We start from the raw sequence: 13,664 nt of genomic DNA, 5'->3' as shown, positions 1-13,664 counted from the left end.
AGCCTGAACAATCCCCTAATAGCAATAATAGCCTAAAGAAAGGGTCTTATATTTACTCAGTAACTAAGATGGCAGTTAAGATCCATTCTTTTAAAATCCTTACAATGTCAATGGAAAACAAAAGGTTTAATGATGCTTAATGACTTAATGTACATGTAATTAGCAACCTTGCAGATAGCTGAACATACAGTAACTAGAAAACGTTGTCAATAAGAATTGTCTTCAATATACAGTTGAAGTCGGAAGTGTCATGAACAAAGTAGATGTCCTAACCGACTTGCCAAAACTATAGATTGTTAACAAGAAATGTGAGGAATGGTTGAAAAACGAGTTTTAATGACTCCAACCTAAGTGTATGTAAACTTCCCACTTCAACTGTATTTCCTCCTAGGGCCCGTACTCATAAAGTGTCTTAGAGTAGGAGTGCTGATCTAGGATCAGGTGACATCTGTTCATGTAATCGTACTCATGATCTAAAAGGCAAAACTGATCCTAGATCATGCAACAATTCTAATCTGAGACACGGGCCTTGGTTCCTTATATGTTTGGATTCAGTTGGTTGTACTTGATGTTTCTAGGCTAACTTCAGTGTACGGGTCAAAGTGGAATGTATATTTTGTGTCGGTGCTGAATGCTAGCCAATAACTTGGCTTACCTCTTAATTCTTCCTGACAGGTGAAAAGAGAACGCCATGGTAACAGGACATGGAGAGGTGCGTTTTGTGAAGATCTTTTTAACGGTGTGTCTTTGTCTTCCATGGCTCGAGGCAGTCTCGTTATCAGAAAGGGAGACACATTGTGTGAGCCTGCTGTGGCCTATTGATGCATTTTTAATGTGCTGTTTATTCGTGACAGAACTATAAAATAAGAGTTTGGGAACTACAGACAGTAATAATGAAAAAAAAGAATTGTATAAATTAGTTTTAAATGAATTTTAACAGGTAAACGGGGATGTCTATCTTGATAAATATTTACATATAACTAGTTTAATAACTATTTTATATAAGATGTATTTACGTTTGTTGAAATTGCCAGAAACTGAAGCTCTACAACTTGGATGCTTGCATTGATTATGAAGTGCATACACTATCTGTGTATATACTGTAGCTTTGAAAAAGGAGACAAGCATTATTAAGCATAATAATGAAGATCTTAAAATAACTGTCCAGTGGAAAAGTCACTTTAAAAAGTGTATTTTCTGTTATTAACTCATACCCAAATAATGTTGTTGACTCATCCTAAATTATTTGTGGCAAAAGCATAAATTGGAGAAGAAAAAAAACCCACTACAGAAACCACACCTCAAAGTTGTATCTCAAACAGTGCTTGCCATTTGCTCATAGAGGAGGATAAGCTGGCCAATTAGTGTCTACTCACATGAATATTTTAATGACCGGTATACGCCCACACCATTCTGTTGTTGGTACGCCCACACCATTCTGTTGTTGGTACGCCCACACCATTCTGTTGTTGGTACGCCCACACCATTCTGTTGTTGGTACGCCCACACCATTCCAACACAGACTTGATTTGGAAATAACACCATTACACCCATATTGTAAGTAATTATAGGTCATATTTCATAGAAATCTGGAAACACTGGACAGTTACTTTAAGCATGTATTATTATTATTATTAAAATGTGTTCTAATTTACATAAATAGACGGCCCAAAAATATATAGTTTATTAAAACTAGATAATCATATGGCTTGATTTTGAATAACATGGCTGAGATAAGTGGTAAATGCATTTATCAAAACACTGTACAGGTAAACGCTATTATGGAAGAATTCACAGAACAGTGGTCTAAAAACAGTAGTGATCAGTACATCAAAAGTTAATTTCAAATATATTTTATTCTTTATGTTGTAAAAGACAATACAAAACATTCAAAAGCATTTTATTTACAAATGTACAACATTTAAGATTATATAACATATTTTGTCTATAAACAAAAAAAACTTTGTTCAGAGTTACTCATTTCTTTAGAAAAATAATATGAATGTCTCATAACATTATTGCACTTTGCGACCACAGCGCGTTGAGAGATTGCCATCACCAATGAGGAGCAAAGTAATTCACCTGATTAAAGTCAAATTGTGGAAGGAGAGAGGTCTCCAGGAAACTCACAGACAAGACCACCACACTTCGATACTCTCATCTGTTTTCTTTTTCAAATTCTTTGGTACCTTTTAATATAGTAAAGTCTTTAAGCACCATCCTATAACATATACATGTAATGTGTACCTGAAGTCAATGGCTTGGAAGAATAGAGTAATATAAATATAAATGTCTAATACAGTATGAACTTCACAAAGACAAATGGACTGTTTCTGATTGAATAGATAGAAGCCTCTTAGGATGTGTTCCGTCACTTCCTGTGTTCTGTCTGAGTTTCTTGTTTCCCTGATAACCAATACAGGGAATGACATTAAGGGCCAGGGTTAAGTGAACTGAACAGTCGCGCAAGTTGAGCCTGCTCTGAGGTTGACCCATTGTTGCAGTGAAAACAACCAAACCGCTAAGACTTCCAGTAGCCTGAAACTGATCTTTCTGGTTCCTCCCCATTATCTGACTGAAAGACAGATAATGTATGGCATTTATAGCAGTCGGGCAAGTTGAGCTCTGCTCTGAGAAAGTTTTGACTTATAATGTAAATAATTCCAGTAGTGATCTTTCTGATTCCTCCCCCGTTAGTATGTGATCTTTCTGATTCCTCCCCCGTTAGTATGTTAAAGGCAATTTACATGTTAGGGAAAATGATCATAATCTTCAGACAATAAACAAAAAAAAAGGTGGTCGCTTAGTGGCTAGGGCTGTCCCTGTAAATCTCTGATAATACATTTCCAGTCATACGTTGGCACCTAGTCCTCCAGGTTTTGTCGATAAATAGATGAGCAATTCCAGTTTTGTCCCACAAAAGAGGTTGTTCTGAGGGGTCTTGTCAAATGTCAGATCACAAGCCCATAGATGGACAAAGAACAGTCTTTAGTCATCGGGTTGGACCCTTGAGAGTGTAACACTACCAGGAAACACACAGCTTGTATTGGTGCTTTGACAATGGATGGCTAGAAGGCAATGTTTTTTTTGTAAGTCACAAGTTCAGGTCGCTGTGTAATAATATTTATAGTATTTTAGTCTTGGTCCATGGTGTCCAGTGAGTGTCTCATAGGTGTCTCTTCATATGTAGAGCCAGGTGGTCGGACCTTGAGAAGGCCCTGTCACACTTGGCACACTGGAAGGGGCGATGCCCGGTGTGTTTCCTGTAGTGCCGTGTGAGCTCGTCTGAACGGGCAAACTTCCAGCCGCAGCCCTCCCAGTCACAGCAATAAGGCTTCTCTCCTAGTAATGACAATACATACACACAGAGAGACAGAGAGAGACAGAGAGAGACAGAGAGAGACAGAGAGAGACAGAGAGAGACAGAGAGAGACAGAGAGAGACAGAGAGAGAGAGGTGTGTTAGAATTTTGTTTGTTCTCCTTAGAGTGAAAACAGACCAAACTCTCCTCACCACAGAAAGAGGTGGGTCCTGTCCTGCAGTGCATAAATTGTAAACGAATCAACCTGCGGTTGTATTTAAACAGGATCAGTATCAACCTGCTGCTGTTGCCTGTTCATGACACCTGCCAACTGGGCTTCTCTCTCTCTTTTACCATAGTGATGCAGTGGAGTAATTTACTGCTGGCAATACAACAGCCGTTATGCCAGGGGCAAGCATCTTGGGGTAGCAGGGAAGGTAAGAGTTATAGGTGAACTTAAGAGTGTACTTCAGAGGGAAATTAACTGGAATTACTAGAGCCATATATTTCGTTTTTTAAAAAATAAAATCCTCTCATAATGTAGATCTGTAGTTAAAACACAAGGTCACATTGCTGCCTATTACAAAGTGTTCCATTACAATGAATACATTTGATTATTTCAGCCATTAAATGTTTGTCTCCTTTGCAACAGACCAAAAAACATGACTAAATTAATAAAGAAGGAAAAGTACAGTTCATATTAATCCAATGTAAAATTCCATGTCAAAGTTTCCCACTGTGAATCAAGAAAGGCCTACCATCCCATAATAAACCATAAACTACAGTAATGAATACTGTCACACATAAGTAGGATAATGTGAATGAGAAAGTACCCAGCTGGTTGAAAGGTTGGTGTAGGCTAACTATGCCCTAAATAACGTCTGACACAACAAGAGAAAGTGCTTCCTAAAGTTCTTCTAACTTCATAGAAACTGTTTGAAACAGCGTTTTAACAATGAGACAACCAACCTGTGTGTGTTCGGTGATGTGCTTTGAGGTGGGAGCTCTTGGTGTAGGTTTTCCCACAGCCAGCGTAGTCACACGTGTGTGTGGCGATTCTCTTCCTGGGCCAGGAGCGCCGGCCACGTTTGGGTTTGGGCTCCTCCGGTAGACAGTCTCCGCCAGGGGACAAAAGCTCTAGACGGGGGTAAAGAGGGTGGAGTGATGAGCTTCATCATCATCATCATCATCATCATCTCAGAGTTTACCTCAACGTCAGGCACCAGCAAATGATGAATGTGGAAAAAAAAAGCTCTTGGTCAAAAACACTTAGATTGAAGTTGTACTGACCTTGGTACCGTAGAGACCCAGGCTGTTGAGGGAAGGGCGAGTAGCCCGTCGGAGAGCTGTGGTGGTAGCCCTGGCCAGGCAGAGGGATCTGGGGGTGGGATAACACCTGGCTGGAAGGGTGGTGGTCCGGAGACAGAGATGAGGCTGATCGGCTGGCTGTCATAGGACGCCCCCCTGGGGAGAAACCGTGGGGGTCGAGGTGAGGCCTCTGTCCAGTCCTGGGCTGGGAGTGTGAGTTCACCCCCCCAAGGTGGAGATCCATGGGTTGGGTGATGGTGCACATGCTGGGGTTCTCCTGCTTTATCATATGACAAACAAACGGCAAGGAGGAGGAGGAGGAGTCCGTGGCAGCACTGACACCTGCACCGGCCTTACTAATCACATTAATGCTTTGGCCGTATTCTGCCATATCCATGGTGGTCTTCACCACAAACTTGCCATGGAGGCTGGTGGGATGGAGGTATGCTGGGTCCAGTTCAGGCCTCATCAGTTCGGCCACGAACCCCCCAGAGGGGGACACGTCGCTGATGTCAGGGATGGTGTACAGCATGTCACTGTGGGCAGAGTCCTGGGGAGAGGGGAGCTGGTAGGATGAGTACGAGCCTGGGGAAGGGGATAGGTTCTGGGACCCATTTGCTGCCATGGCCTCAGCCTGCTGTTGTAGCATAGTGTTGGACAGGATAAAGTCATAGTCTAGTAGGTCCAGATCTTCAGGCTCTTTCTTGGTCATGACAGTGGAGATGTCCTCTTTCCATCTCTAGGGAAGAGAAACACATTACTACACAGCACAAGGACTGAAAGACACCTGTGGTCATAGTCATTCAATTAACATAACGCTGAATGTCCATAGAATTAAGAATTTGAATAATCTAATAGGATATCCATGGCTAAATCATTGAGACAGGTCTTAGGTCATAACATGCCATTGCCAAATGTTTAATACAGCTACCTGTAGATTCCCCCTCTCTATTTAACTGAACTATATAAAAACTGTGATTCTTTGTCAAATGTATCTTCTATCTGAGAAAATATTGTGTCATGAGATATTCTTGTGTGTAATCCAGGTCTGCATAGAGTAGTGGAACTTTATTAGGCTTCTATATAACACAAGAAACCTCAGATCCTTAAAATAGTCACATTTAATAGCCTATTCTATATTCACATGATATATTTGGCAATAATAATAATAATAAGTCAACAACATAAATCAATTGTCTTATAACAAAGTAATAGGATGCCCCTACTGCAATCTAAACACTTACAGTAGGCTACCCTCCGCTCAGTTAGTAGCCACACTGAACATTCTACTTGCTGGTGCACGCCCCAACAGAGGTGCAGTATTCTAGAGTGCGGCAATGACATAAGGTCAAGCAAAGGAATTTACATAGAAAATACATAGGCTACATTAAAACCGATTATGTACTGACCTACCATTAAACATGCAGAATGTCCTATTTAGGCTAGTTAAGACTGTTGATATATAGATAGCTAATATAGTAGACCATACTCACCAAATTCGCATGTCCCATGGATTTATTCTTGACATTCGGGCCGCTTGCAAATGTGGATATGGATGGCAAAAGCGTCCCGCTCAATGCCATATTGTCGAAGTCACTTGGTGGTTGCCTGCATAAACAAAAAATATTTTTAAAAATCAACGTAAATCCTTCTCGTTTTCGCCCCCCCAAAAATGAATAGGCTAACGTAGTGAATCAAATCCAAGCGCAATGTCTTTATTATGGCAACCCAATATTCTGGATAGTCAAACTGAAAAAAAGCCCGCACCTCATCAATGAAAATATAGGCCTACCTGGTTCCTCTGATGAATTTCTTCTGATAAATACACCGTTTGTTGTACAGCATCAGTTGTGTATTCTTCACGGGTTGACAGTCCGGGATGATGTGGCGCTATACTTCACTCCAAGCCATGCTTGTGGACGCAGCGAATGGAACAGGCAAAACGGAGACCGATAAAACCAAGCTTGGTAACGTTGATGCAAATTCATCAGGAGTGAGGCGACACTATAGGGGGATTCCCTCGTCTCCCTAGCAATTCCACTTCCATGCAGGGACTAGAGAACAGACTGAACTGACAAAGTGACAGCGAGCAAGGGTTTCCTACGGCTTAAATCATCGCTGGTGGACACGCCTTCGCGTTGCTGAGCAACCGCCCGGCAGGACGGGAACAACACTGCGCGCGCTGGTAGAAAAAAAAGAAGGTGCAGTTCATGACAACAGCAAAGAGAGTGCAGGGCTGAAAGAGAGAGAGAGAGAGAGAAGAAAAAAAACTCCAACTGTTTCTGTTTATATCCATACAAACAGAGCGATGGCAACAGGGAGGCCCTACATGCCGTTTGCCTTTTTTATCAAGAGCTAATGTAGGGAAACCGGATCAACGCAATTCTAAAGGACTGGTTTTACGCGCGCATGTAAAGTAGGCTTGTTAGTATAGGAATAATGACTTGTAGCTGCTCTCATTGACACAGATATTGTAGCCCCTATAGAAGACACAACAAATGCTCATCCTGGAACGGGGACACTCCCATCTACTGTACGTCTTCGATGGTCTGCCACTCTAGTCCAGGTGTCGGCAACAGGCGGCATGCGGGCCTGAGCGTTTTTAGCGAAAGTGAAGAACAAAATTCAATAACATATATATATATATATATATACCGTTGTTGCACCTAGACGTTTCCACTTCACAATAACAACACTTACAGTTGACGGGCAGTTGTAGCAGGGCAGACATTTGACGAACTGACTTGTTGGAAAGGTGGCGTCATATGACCATGCCACGTTGAAAGTCACTGAGCTCTTCAGTATGGGCCATTCTACTGCAAACGTTTGTCTATGGAGATTGCATGGCTATGTGCTCAATTTTATGCACCTGTCAGCAATGGGTGTTGCTGAAATAGACATATCCACTAATTTGAAGGGGTGTCCACATAGTTTTGGCCATATGCATGATCAACCTATACATAAAGTAATCATAACATGAGAGAAGCATTGGCTCACTTCAGGATTAATGTTAACTATGTGTCCATGACTTTTCATTCCCTTAGGGTTTCATAGGTCTCACACCATGTCTTGTGATCATTGAAGGAGTGGGACAGTAAATGATTAAGTTATTTCTGAACCTCATGTGAGATCAGCATTACAACATGCTTTGTATGGATGTCCTTTCTATAGAATAGGCAGTTAACTTTACGTAGAATAGGCAGTTTGAGTTCCAATTATGACTATATACTCAACATGCTACACTGAGTGTACAAAACATTAAGAACACCTTCCTAATATTGAGTTGCTCCGCCTTTTGCCCTCAGAACAGCCTCAATTCATCAGGGCATGGACTCTACAAGGTGTGAGAAGCGTTTCACAGGGATGCTGGCCCATGACTCCAATACTTCCCACAGTTGTGTCAAGTTGGCTGGATGTGCTTTGGGTGGAGGACCATTCTTGATACACATGGGAAACTGTTGAGTGTGAAAACCCCAGCAGCGTTGCAGTTCTTGACACAAACCCGTGCGCCTGGTACCTACTACCATACCCCGTTCAAAGGCACTTAAATATTTTGTCTCTGCCCATTCACCCTCTGAATGGCGCACACACACAATCCATGTCTCAAGACTTAAAACTCCTTCTTTAACCTGTCTCCTCCCCTTCATCTACACGGATTGAAGTGGATTTAACAAGTGACATCAATAAGGGATCATAGCTTTCACCTGGATTCACCTGTTCAGTCTGTCATGGAAAGAGCAGGTGTCCTCAATGTTTTGTACACTCAATGTCGATGACTATGTACATCTATTTATATAACACCAGTAATACTTATAAACTAGCATGATCTCTGAATTGACTCTCATGTTGTTTTTGAAGTGGGCTGAGGCTGTCAGTGTTTGATTAGAGCTGGAAGCCAACATAAATGTTTTGTCTGTCCCGTAGTTAGACGTCTATCAGTTTAGAGTCCTGTATGGAGAGCAAACACTTCTGGAGCAAACACTACTGGCCCACCAATCCTGTTGCATCAGGATCTTGTCGGTTGGGCCATGTCAACAAGTATCCCATTGGTTGTCTTCATTACCACATTTACAGCACATGATATCTACCTTTCAATGTAGAGACACGATATGATAATTGTAGAAGAATTGTTTGACTTAGTTAGCAGGTATTATTTTTCCGCTATCAACGTATTTCTGGGGATATATTCTAGGCCAACTGTCATAAGCCATCACATATCCATTTTATAGACTGAACCTCCTGACTTTGGTTGGTGAGAAGTATATGTTATGAGTTAAAACTATTTATTTTTTATTAAAGAATACCTGTTTCCTGCAGCAGGTTTTAAAACACAAAGGGACTATGTCAGCATGGCCATTTTCTTTATGATGGAGGACAATGTCTTTGTAAAGAGGACATTTTCAACTCTTTCTGAGGTGGTTGGCTCAGAGAGAGAGGGAGAGAGAGAGAGAGCATTGTGTACCTCCTATCAATTCATGGTTCTATTTACAGTTGTCTATCCATTCCAGTGTCGTCATCATACTGCTGTACTAGTACTTATATGTGCCCATTTTATGATGGTTAATTAAAACAAAAATACATATTAATAACTTAATTGATGTTCTAGCAAAACTAATTTGATTTTCTTTATTTATGTATTTACATTAGGCGTGTAGTATCAACTCTGATCTACAGGTAACTGCCAAAATAAAGGAAACACCAACATTAAGTGTCTTAATAGGGCGTTGGGCCCACCACGAGCCAGAACATCTTCAATGCACCTTGGCATAGATTCTGGAACTCTATTGGGGGGGATGCGACACCTTTTTTCCACAAGAAATTCCATCATTTGCTGTTTTTTCTAATGGTGGTGGGAAACGCTGCTCCAGAATATCTCATAAATGGTCAATTGGGTTGAGATCTGGTCACTGAGACGGCCATGGCATATGGTTTATATTGTCTTCATGCCAATTCAGTGACCACTCGTGCCTTGTGGATGGGGACATTGTCATCGTATAAGGGCCATAGTAGCCAAAATAATAGCCTGCCCAGAATTTGTATACATGTCCCTAAGCATGATGGGATGTTAATTGCTTAATGAACTCAGGAACCACACCTGTGTGGAAGCACCTGCTTTCAATATACTTTGTATCTCTCATTTACTCAAGTGTTTCCATTATTTTGTCAGTTTCCTGTATGTTCTAGTGCTCCAGAGTACAATGCTGTGGTACTTTAAATATAGTCTACATTGTCCATACACGTAATCCTTAGGAGGATGTAGTTATTACTGTCCAAACATCATATCTACCTGAAATGATCAGAAGAACCTGATGAGGAAAACTGACCTAATGTTTTTGTACATCAATGCTAATCATGTAAACTCAGTACTGTCGCGGTGTCATGTTTTCCATAATTGACCTAAATGACACATCTGATGGTATGAGATGTGTGCGTGTGTCCTCATGTTAAATTGCCACTAGGATTGGTCCAATCAATGAATGGATGAAGTATGCTGCCAGTCTCTTACCTGCAGCAGCAGCTCCATCAGTCTCTTACCTGCAGCAGCAGCTCCATCAGTCTCTTACCTGCAGCAGCCGCTCCTGCAGTCTCTTGAAAGTATTTCCTAGTCGGGTTGTCTCAGGTGTTGTTCTTGGCTCTATGTACAGAGTTTCCCATGATGAGACTGGCTGTGTTATCACAACTATTGTTATGACTGTTCTAGGGCCCTATAAGCTAGGCTCCCACACTATTGGCTGACTGACTGTGACCTCAAATTGGAATTATCTTTCTATAACTTGTCCATACCTCTGGGATTGGACTGCGAAGTTGTTGACAAACAGAACCCCCCACCCCCACATTCTTCCAGGTTGTCAGGATTTCATCTCAGAGGAATATTTTCTATTTAAAAAAAGGCTACAACCGGATTGGTCACTGGAAAGTAAAAATTGTATCCCCATCACAGTTGTACTTAATATCAAATTATTGATATGTTATTCAACAAACATAAGTGTAAAGTGTATAAAGATGGGTAAATAAAGTTTAGAAACCTTCTTGCACAACTCACTGAGTGCTTGGCAGCTGTTGTCTCCAATCAGAGCAGTTGTCTTGATTTTGATGGTTTCCAGCAGCATTCCATCCCCAGCTAGTTCAGTCCCCTTGGAAAGCGTTCAAGTCAATATGAGGACTAGAGGATCATACTCCAGATATTGAGGTTTTCACTGCTCTCTTTCCAGATGCTTTACAGTAATAAACAATTGCATTCATTCTTTCCTTAATGAAAACTCAGTCTAGTTTTGTTAATATCTGTTGCTGTTTATTAAGAATAGCAAACAACTCCCCAAACATTTTTAACGTGATTATATTTGCTGTGTCTGTCATCTGATCGTGTAATGTTGGTTGGTTTTTAATCGTCTTTTTAAGTGTGTGAATTATATTATTATGACATTGTGTGTAAGTAGAAGAACTGTCACGCCTGCTCCCGCTTCCCCTCTCTGGCGCTCGAGGGCATCAGGCGGCCAATCATTACGCACCCCTGTCACCATCATTACGCGCATCAGCGCTCATTGGACTCACCTGGACTCCTTCACTTTGTTGATTGCCCCATCTATATCTGTCTGTTCCTCAGTTTGTTCCCCTGTGTCAGCATTGATGTCGTTATTTTTTTCCCCTGTCCAGATGCTGTCCGTGTTCTGTTTGATGTCCGTTGTTTATTAAATGTTCAATCCCTGTACTTGCTTCTCCTCTCCCAGTCCTTACAAGAACAGCTGGATAATTCAGTGAGGGACTCAAAGCCCATCTCACAAACTAAGTCTACTTTACTTTATTTATCCCACATGGCAGTCAAATACATGATTGAAATGCATGGGTACGTACCATGATAAAATGCATCAGTGAAATACATGAGAGAAACATGATAAACGTTTTCCTGTTCGTGATTGCTGTCTATTTATTTCCGCACAGACATTGCAGTCAGGTGTGTAGAGGACATCTCAGGTAGAAGTTATTGTCGGGGTAGTTAAGAGATTAAAAAGGATTAATCAAAACAGTTAATGCTTGCTTGTCAGTTCTGCAAGGATGTTTTGAATGAACATTTAGGATCAAGAGAAATACATCTTATGGATAGTAACTGAAGATTTTGAAGGCAAAATCAAGCTTAACATTTCAGTCAAATTTGGCTAGAACCGATGCTCAGGACTGGGCTGTATAGAACAAGAGGTGCTCTACCGTAGCATAATGCTGGAGGAGACGGGTAGACAGACTTGGATGTGCCTATTCATTCCACAAAACAATTCCAGACTTGTTTGCTAGAGCTTCTGTTCATAAAAAAACAACAACAGGTTTGAAAACATGCAGTTCCAGACAGTCAGTGGGGTGGTGTGCATAGCATTGCATTGGACCCCGCTCCTCTGTCTCAATTCAATTCAATGGCATGGGAAACATATGTTTACATTGCCAAAGCAAATGGAATTGACAATAAACAAAAGTGACTGTGTATTTACAAGGCCCCAGCCAAGCTTCCATAGGCAGGGCCCCGGTCCCCAGTCCCGACCGGTCTGCCGCTTGCATCACACCGTCGGATCTGGTGGGCTTCTGCGTATAGGCTAAGGAGAGAGAGCGGGAGTAAAGCGGAGTGCGGAGAGAGAGAGAGAGAGAGAGGGAGGGAGACGAGCAGAGAAAGGCAGGGAGAGCTCCTGCCGAGTCGCAGGCTGTCCACCCTATGCCTGCGCTGGGATTCCTCTGCAGCCTTAAATATGCTAGTTATTTTTATCCCGCTACGTAATAGAGCACAGAGCCATCCCACTCCGTTACAATGTTTCCCTTCAGTCAGGAGAGGAAATGGATGGGAGCCACACTTCCTGGTCACATGGTGCTATAACAGTGCTAGGGCAGACTGCCCAGTCAGAGAAATAGCTACAACAGGGGAGGGGGGAGGACAGGGGAGCAGTAGGAAGGCAGGAGGAAAAGGGGAAGGCAGGGGAGCAGGGGGGAAGGAGGAGTAGAGGAGAGGAGAGGGGAACAAGGGGGAAGGGGCGAGGAAAGGGGAGGACGGGGGGGGAGGACAGGGGGCGGGGGGGAGCTCGTCACGCTGCCTTGCTGCTCCTCTACTCTCTCCCAAAACGTAACACCCTCCTCTCCTTGGCAGGCAGCTAGAGAGGGACTGGCCGTGCTGTCTGGGCCTCTAGACAAGGCAGGCTGTTTTAATCAGCCAATTGGACGTCAGGAACAAGACCAACAGCGCGGGCAGCAGAGATTGGTGTTCGCAAGTCGTGGAGGAAATGAGAGCGTGCATACGACACATCGGCAGACGAGAGGCGGCGTGATGTCAGCAGACCCCGCCAGGATTAGAAACCTCTAAAAAGGAATCGGGAGGGCTCGCTGGTTCCCTCACACAGACCATAGCCGGCCGAGGGAGCTGGCGAACATGAGGCATGGCCGGCCGATACCAGGGAGGGAGCTTCCCATGAGCTCAGTGCCACAGATGTGACACCCTGGGTGATGATATGATGACATGATGATAGCATAACATTCACATTAATTAGACACTGACACATTTAGGACTGTGCCAACTTCCAACTGATCTCACCATCAGGTTTTACTATGGCCTTTTTTATTTTGATATCAATGAAGATGATACATTTTACTATAAAGTGATTCATCTTTAAATATGTAGTACTTAATAAGACTTTATAAAGACTTTAAGTTGTTCATGTATTTTAATATTTAGTACATATGAAGACTTTATAAAGCCTTATTAAGTAAATATTCCATTTAAAGTGAGAGCAGTATCTTTAACACAAGCACTGTTGTGAGAAAAATGTATAGAGTTCACACGATCCCTAAATAAAGTGGTGCCATCTTCCTTCTTTAAACCCAGCCGACGTAGTTAGACGTCGGGGAAGCGGTCATGGGACTCTTCGTCTGGTGTGGTGGAGAAGTATCTGCTGTTGTTCAGGTAACATTTCCCGATCTTGGGACTCGCACGATAGAATACGCTTATTTTGTACAACCTGTATAAATATATAATATTAGCTTAGACATGGTCTGTCCTTTTTTTGTTGTTGCAATGTATCATTAT

General features: G+C 42.2%; 1 protein-coding gene across 1 annotated transcript; it reads right to left on the bottom strand.

Moving 5' to 3' along the window:
- Window positions 1-1,837: 1,837 nt before the first annotated feature.
- LOC115149446 (Krueppel-like factor 4) lies at window positions 1,838-6,712 on the bottom strand. Its single transcript, XM_029692309.1, has 5 exons — window positions 6,402-6,712; window positions 6,103-6,217; window positions 4,592-5,348; window positions 4,271-4,438; window positions 1,838-3,342 (listed from the first exon to the last, which is right to left on the bottom strand). Exons 1-5 carry the CDS (start codon window positions 6,452-6,454, stop codon window positions 3,167-3,169), a joined length of 1,269 nt encoding a protein of 422 aa, XP_029548169.1. The 5' UTR covers window positions 6,455-6,712; the 3' UTR covers window positions 1,838-3,166.
- Window positions 6,713-13,664: the final 6,952 nt, after the last annotated feature.

This window comes from Salmo trutta, chromosome 15, assembly GCF_901001165.1.
Source record: "Salmo trutta chromosome 15, fSalTru1.1, whole genome shotgun sequence".
Lineage (NCBI taxonomy): Eukaryota > Metazoa > Chordata > Actinopteri > Salmoniformes > Salmonidae > Salmo > Salmo trutta.
Note: the sequence above shows the minus strand (reverse complement) of the source record. Positions and strands in the feature narration are given on the sequence as shown.

What these genes read in the sequence shown, in the direction of transcription:
- LOC115149446 (XM_029692309.1), bottom strand. Translation starts at nt 6,454, where the DNA reads ATGCTGTACAACAAACGGTGTATTTATCAGAAGAAATTCATCAGAGGA. An exon ending in AAATTCATCAGAGGAACCAG is followed by an intron (nt 6,218 to 6,401) that starts GTAGGCCTATAT and finishes TTGTTTATGCAG; the next exon opens with GCAACCACCAAGTGACTTCG. An exon ending in TGGGTCTCTACGGTACCAAG is followed by an intron (nt 4,439 to 4,591) that starts GTCAGTACAACT and finishes ACCCCCGTCTAG; the next exon opens with AGCTTTTGTCCCCTGGCGGA.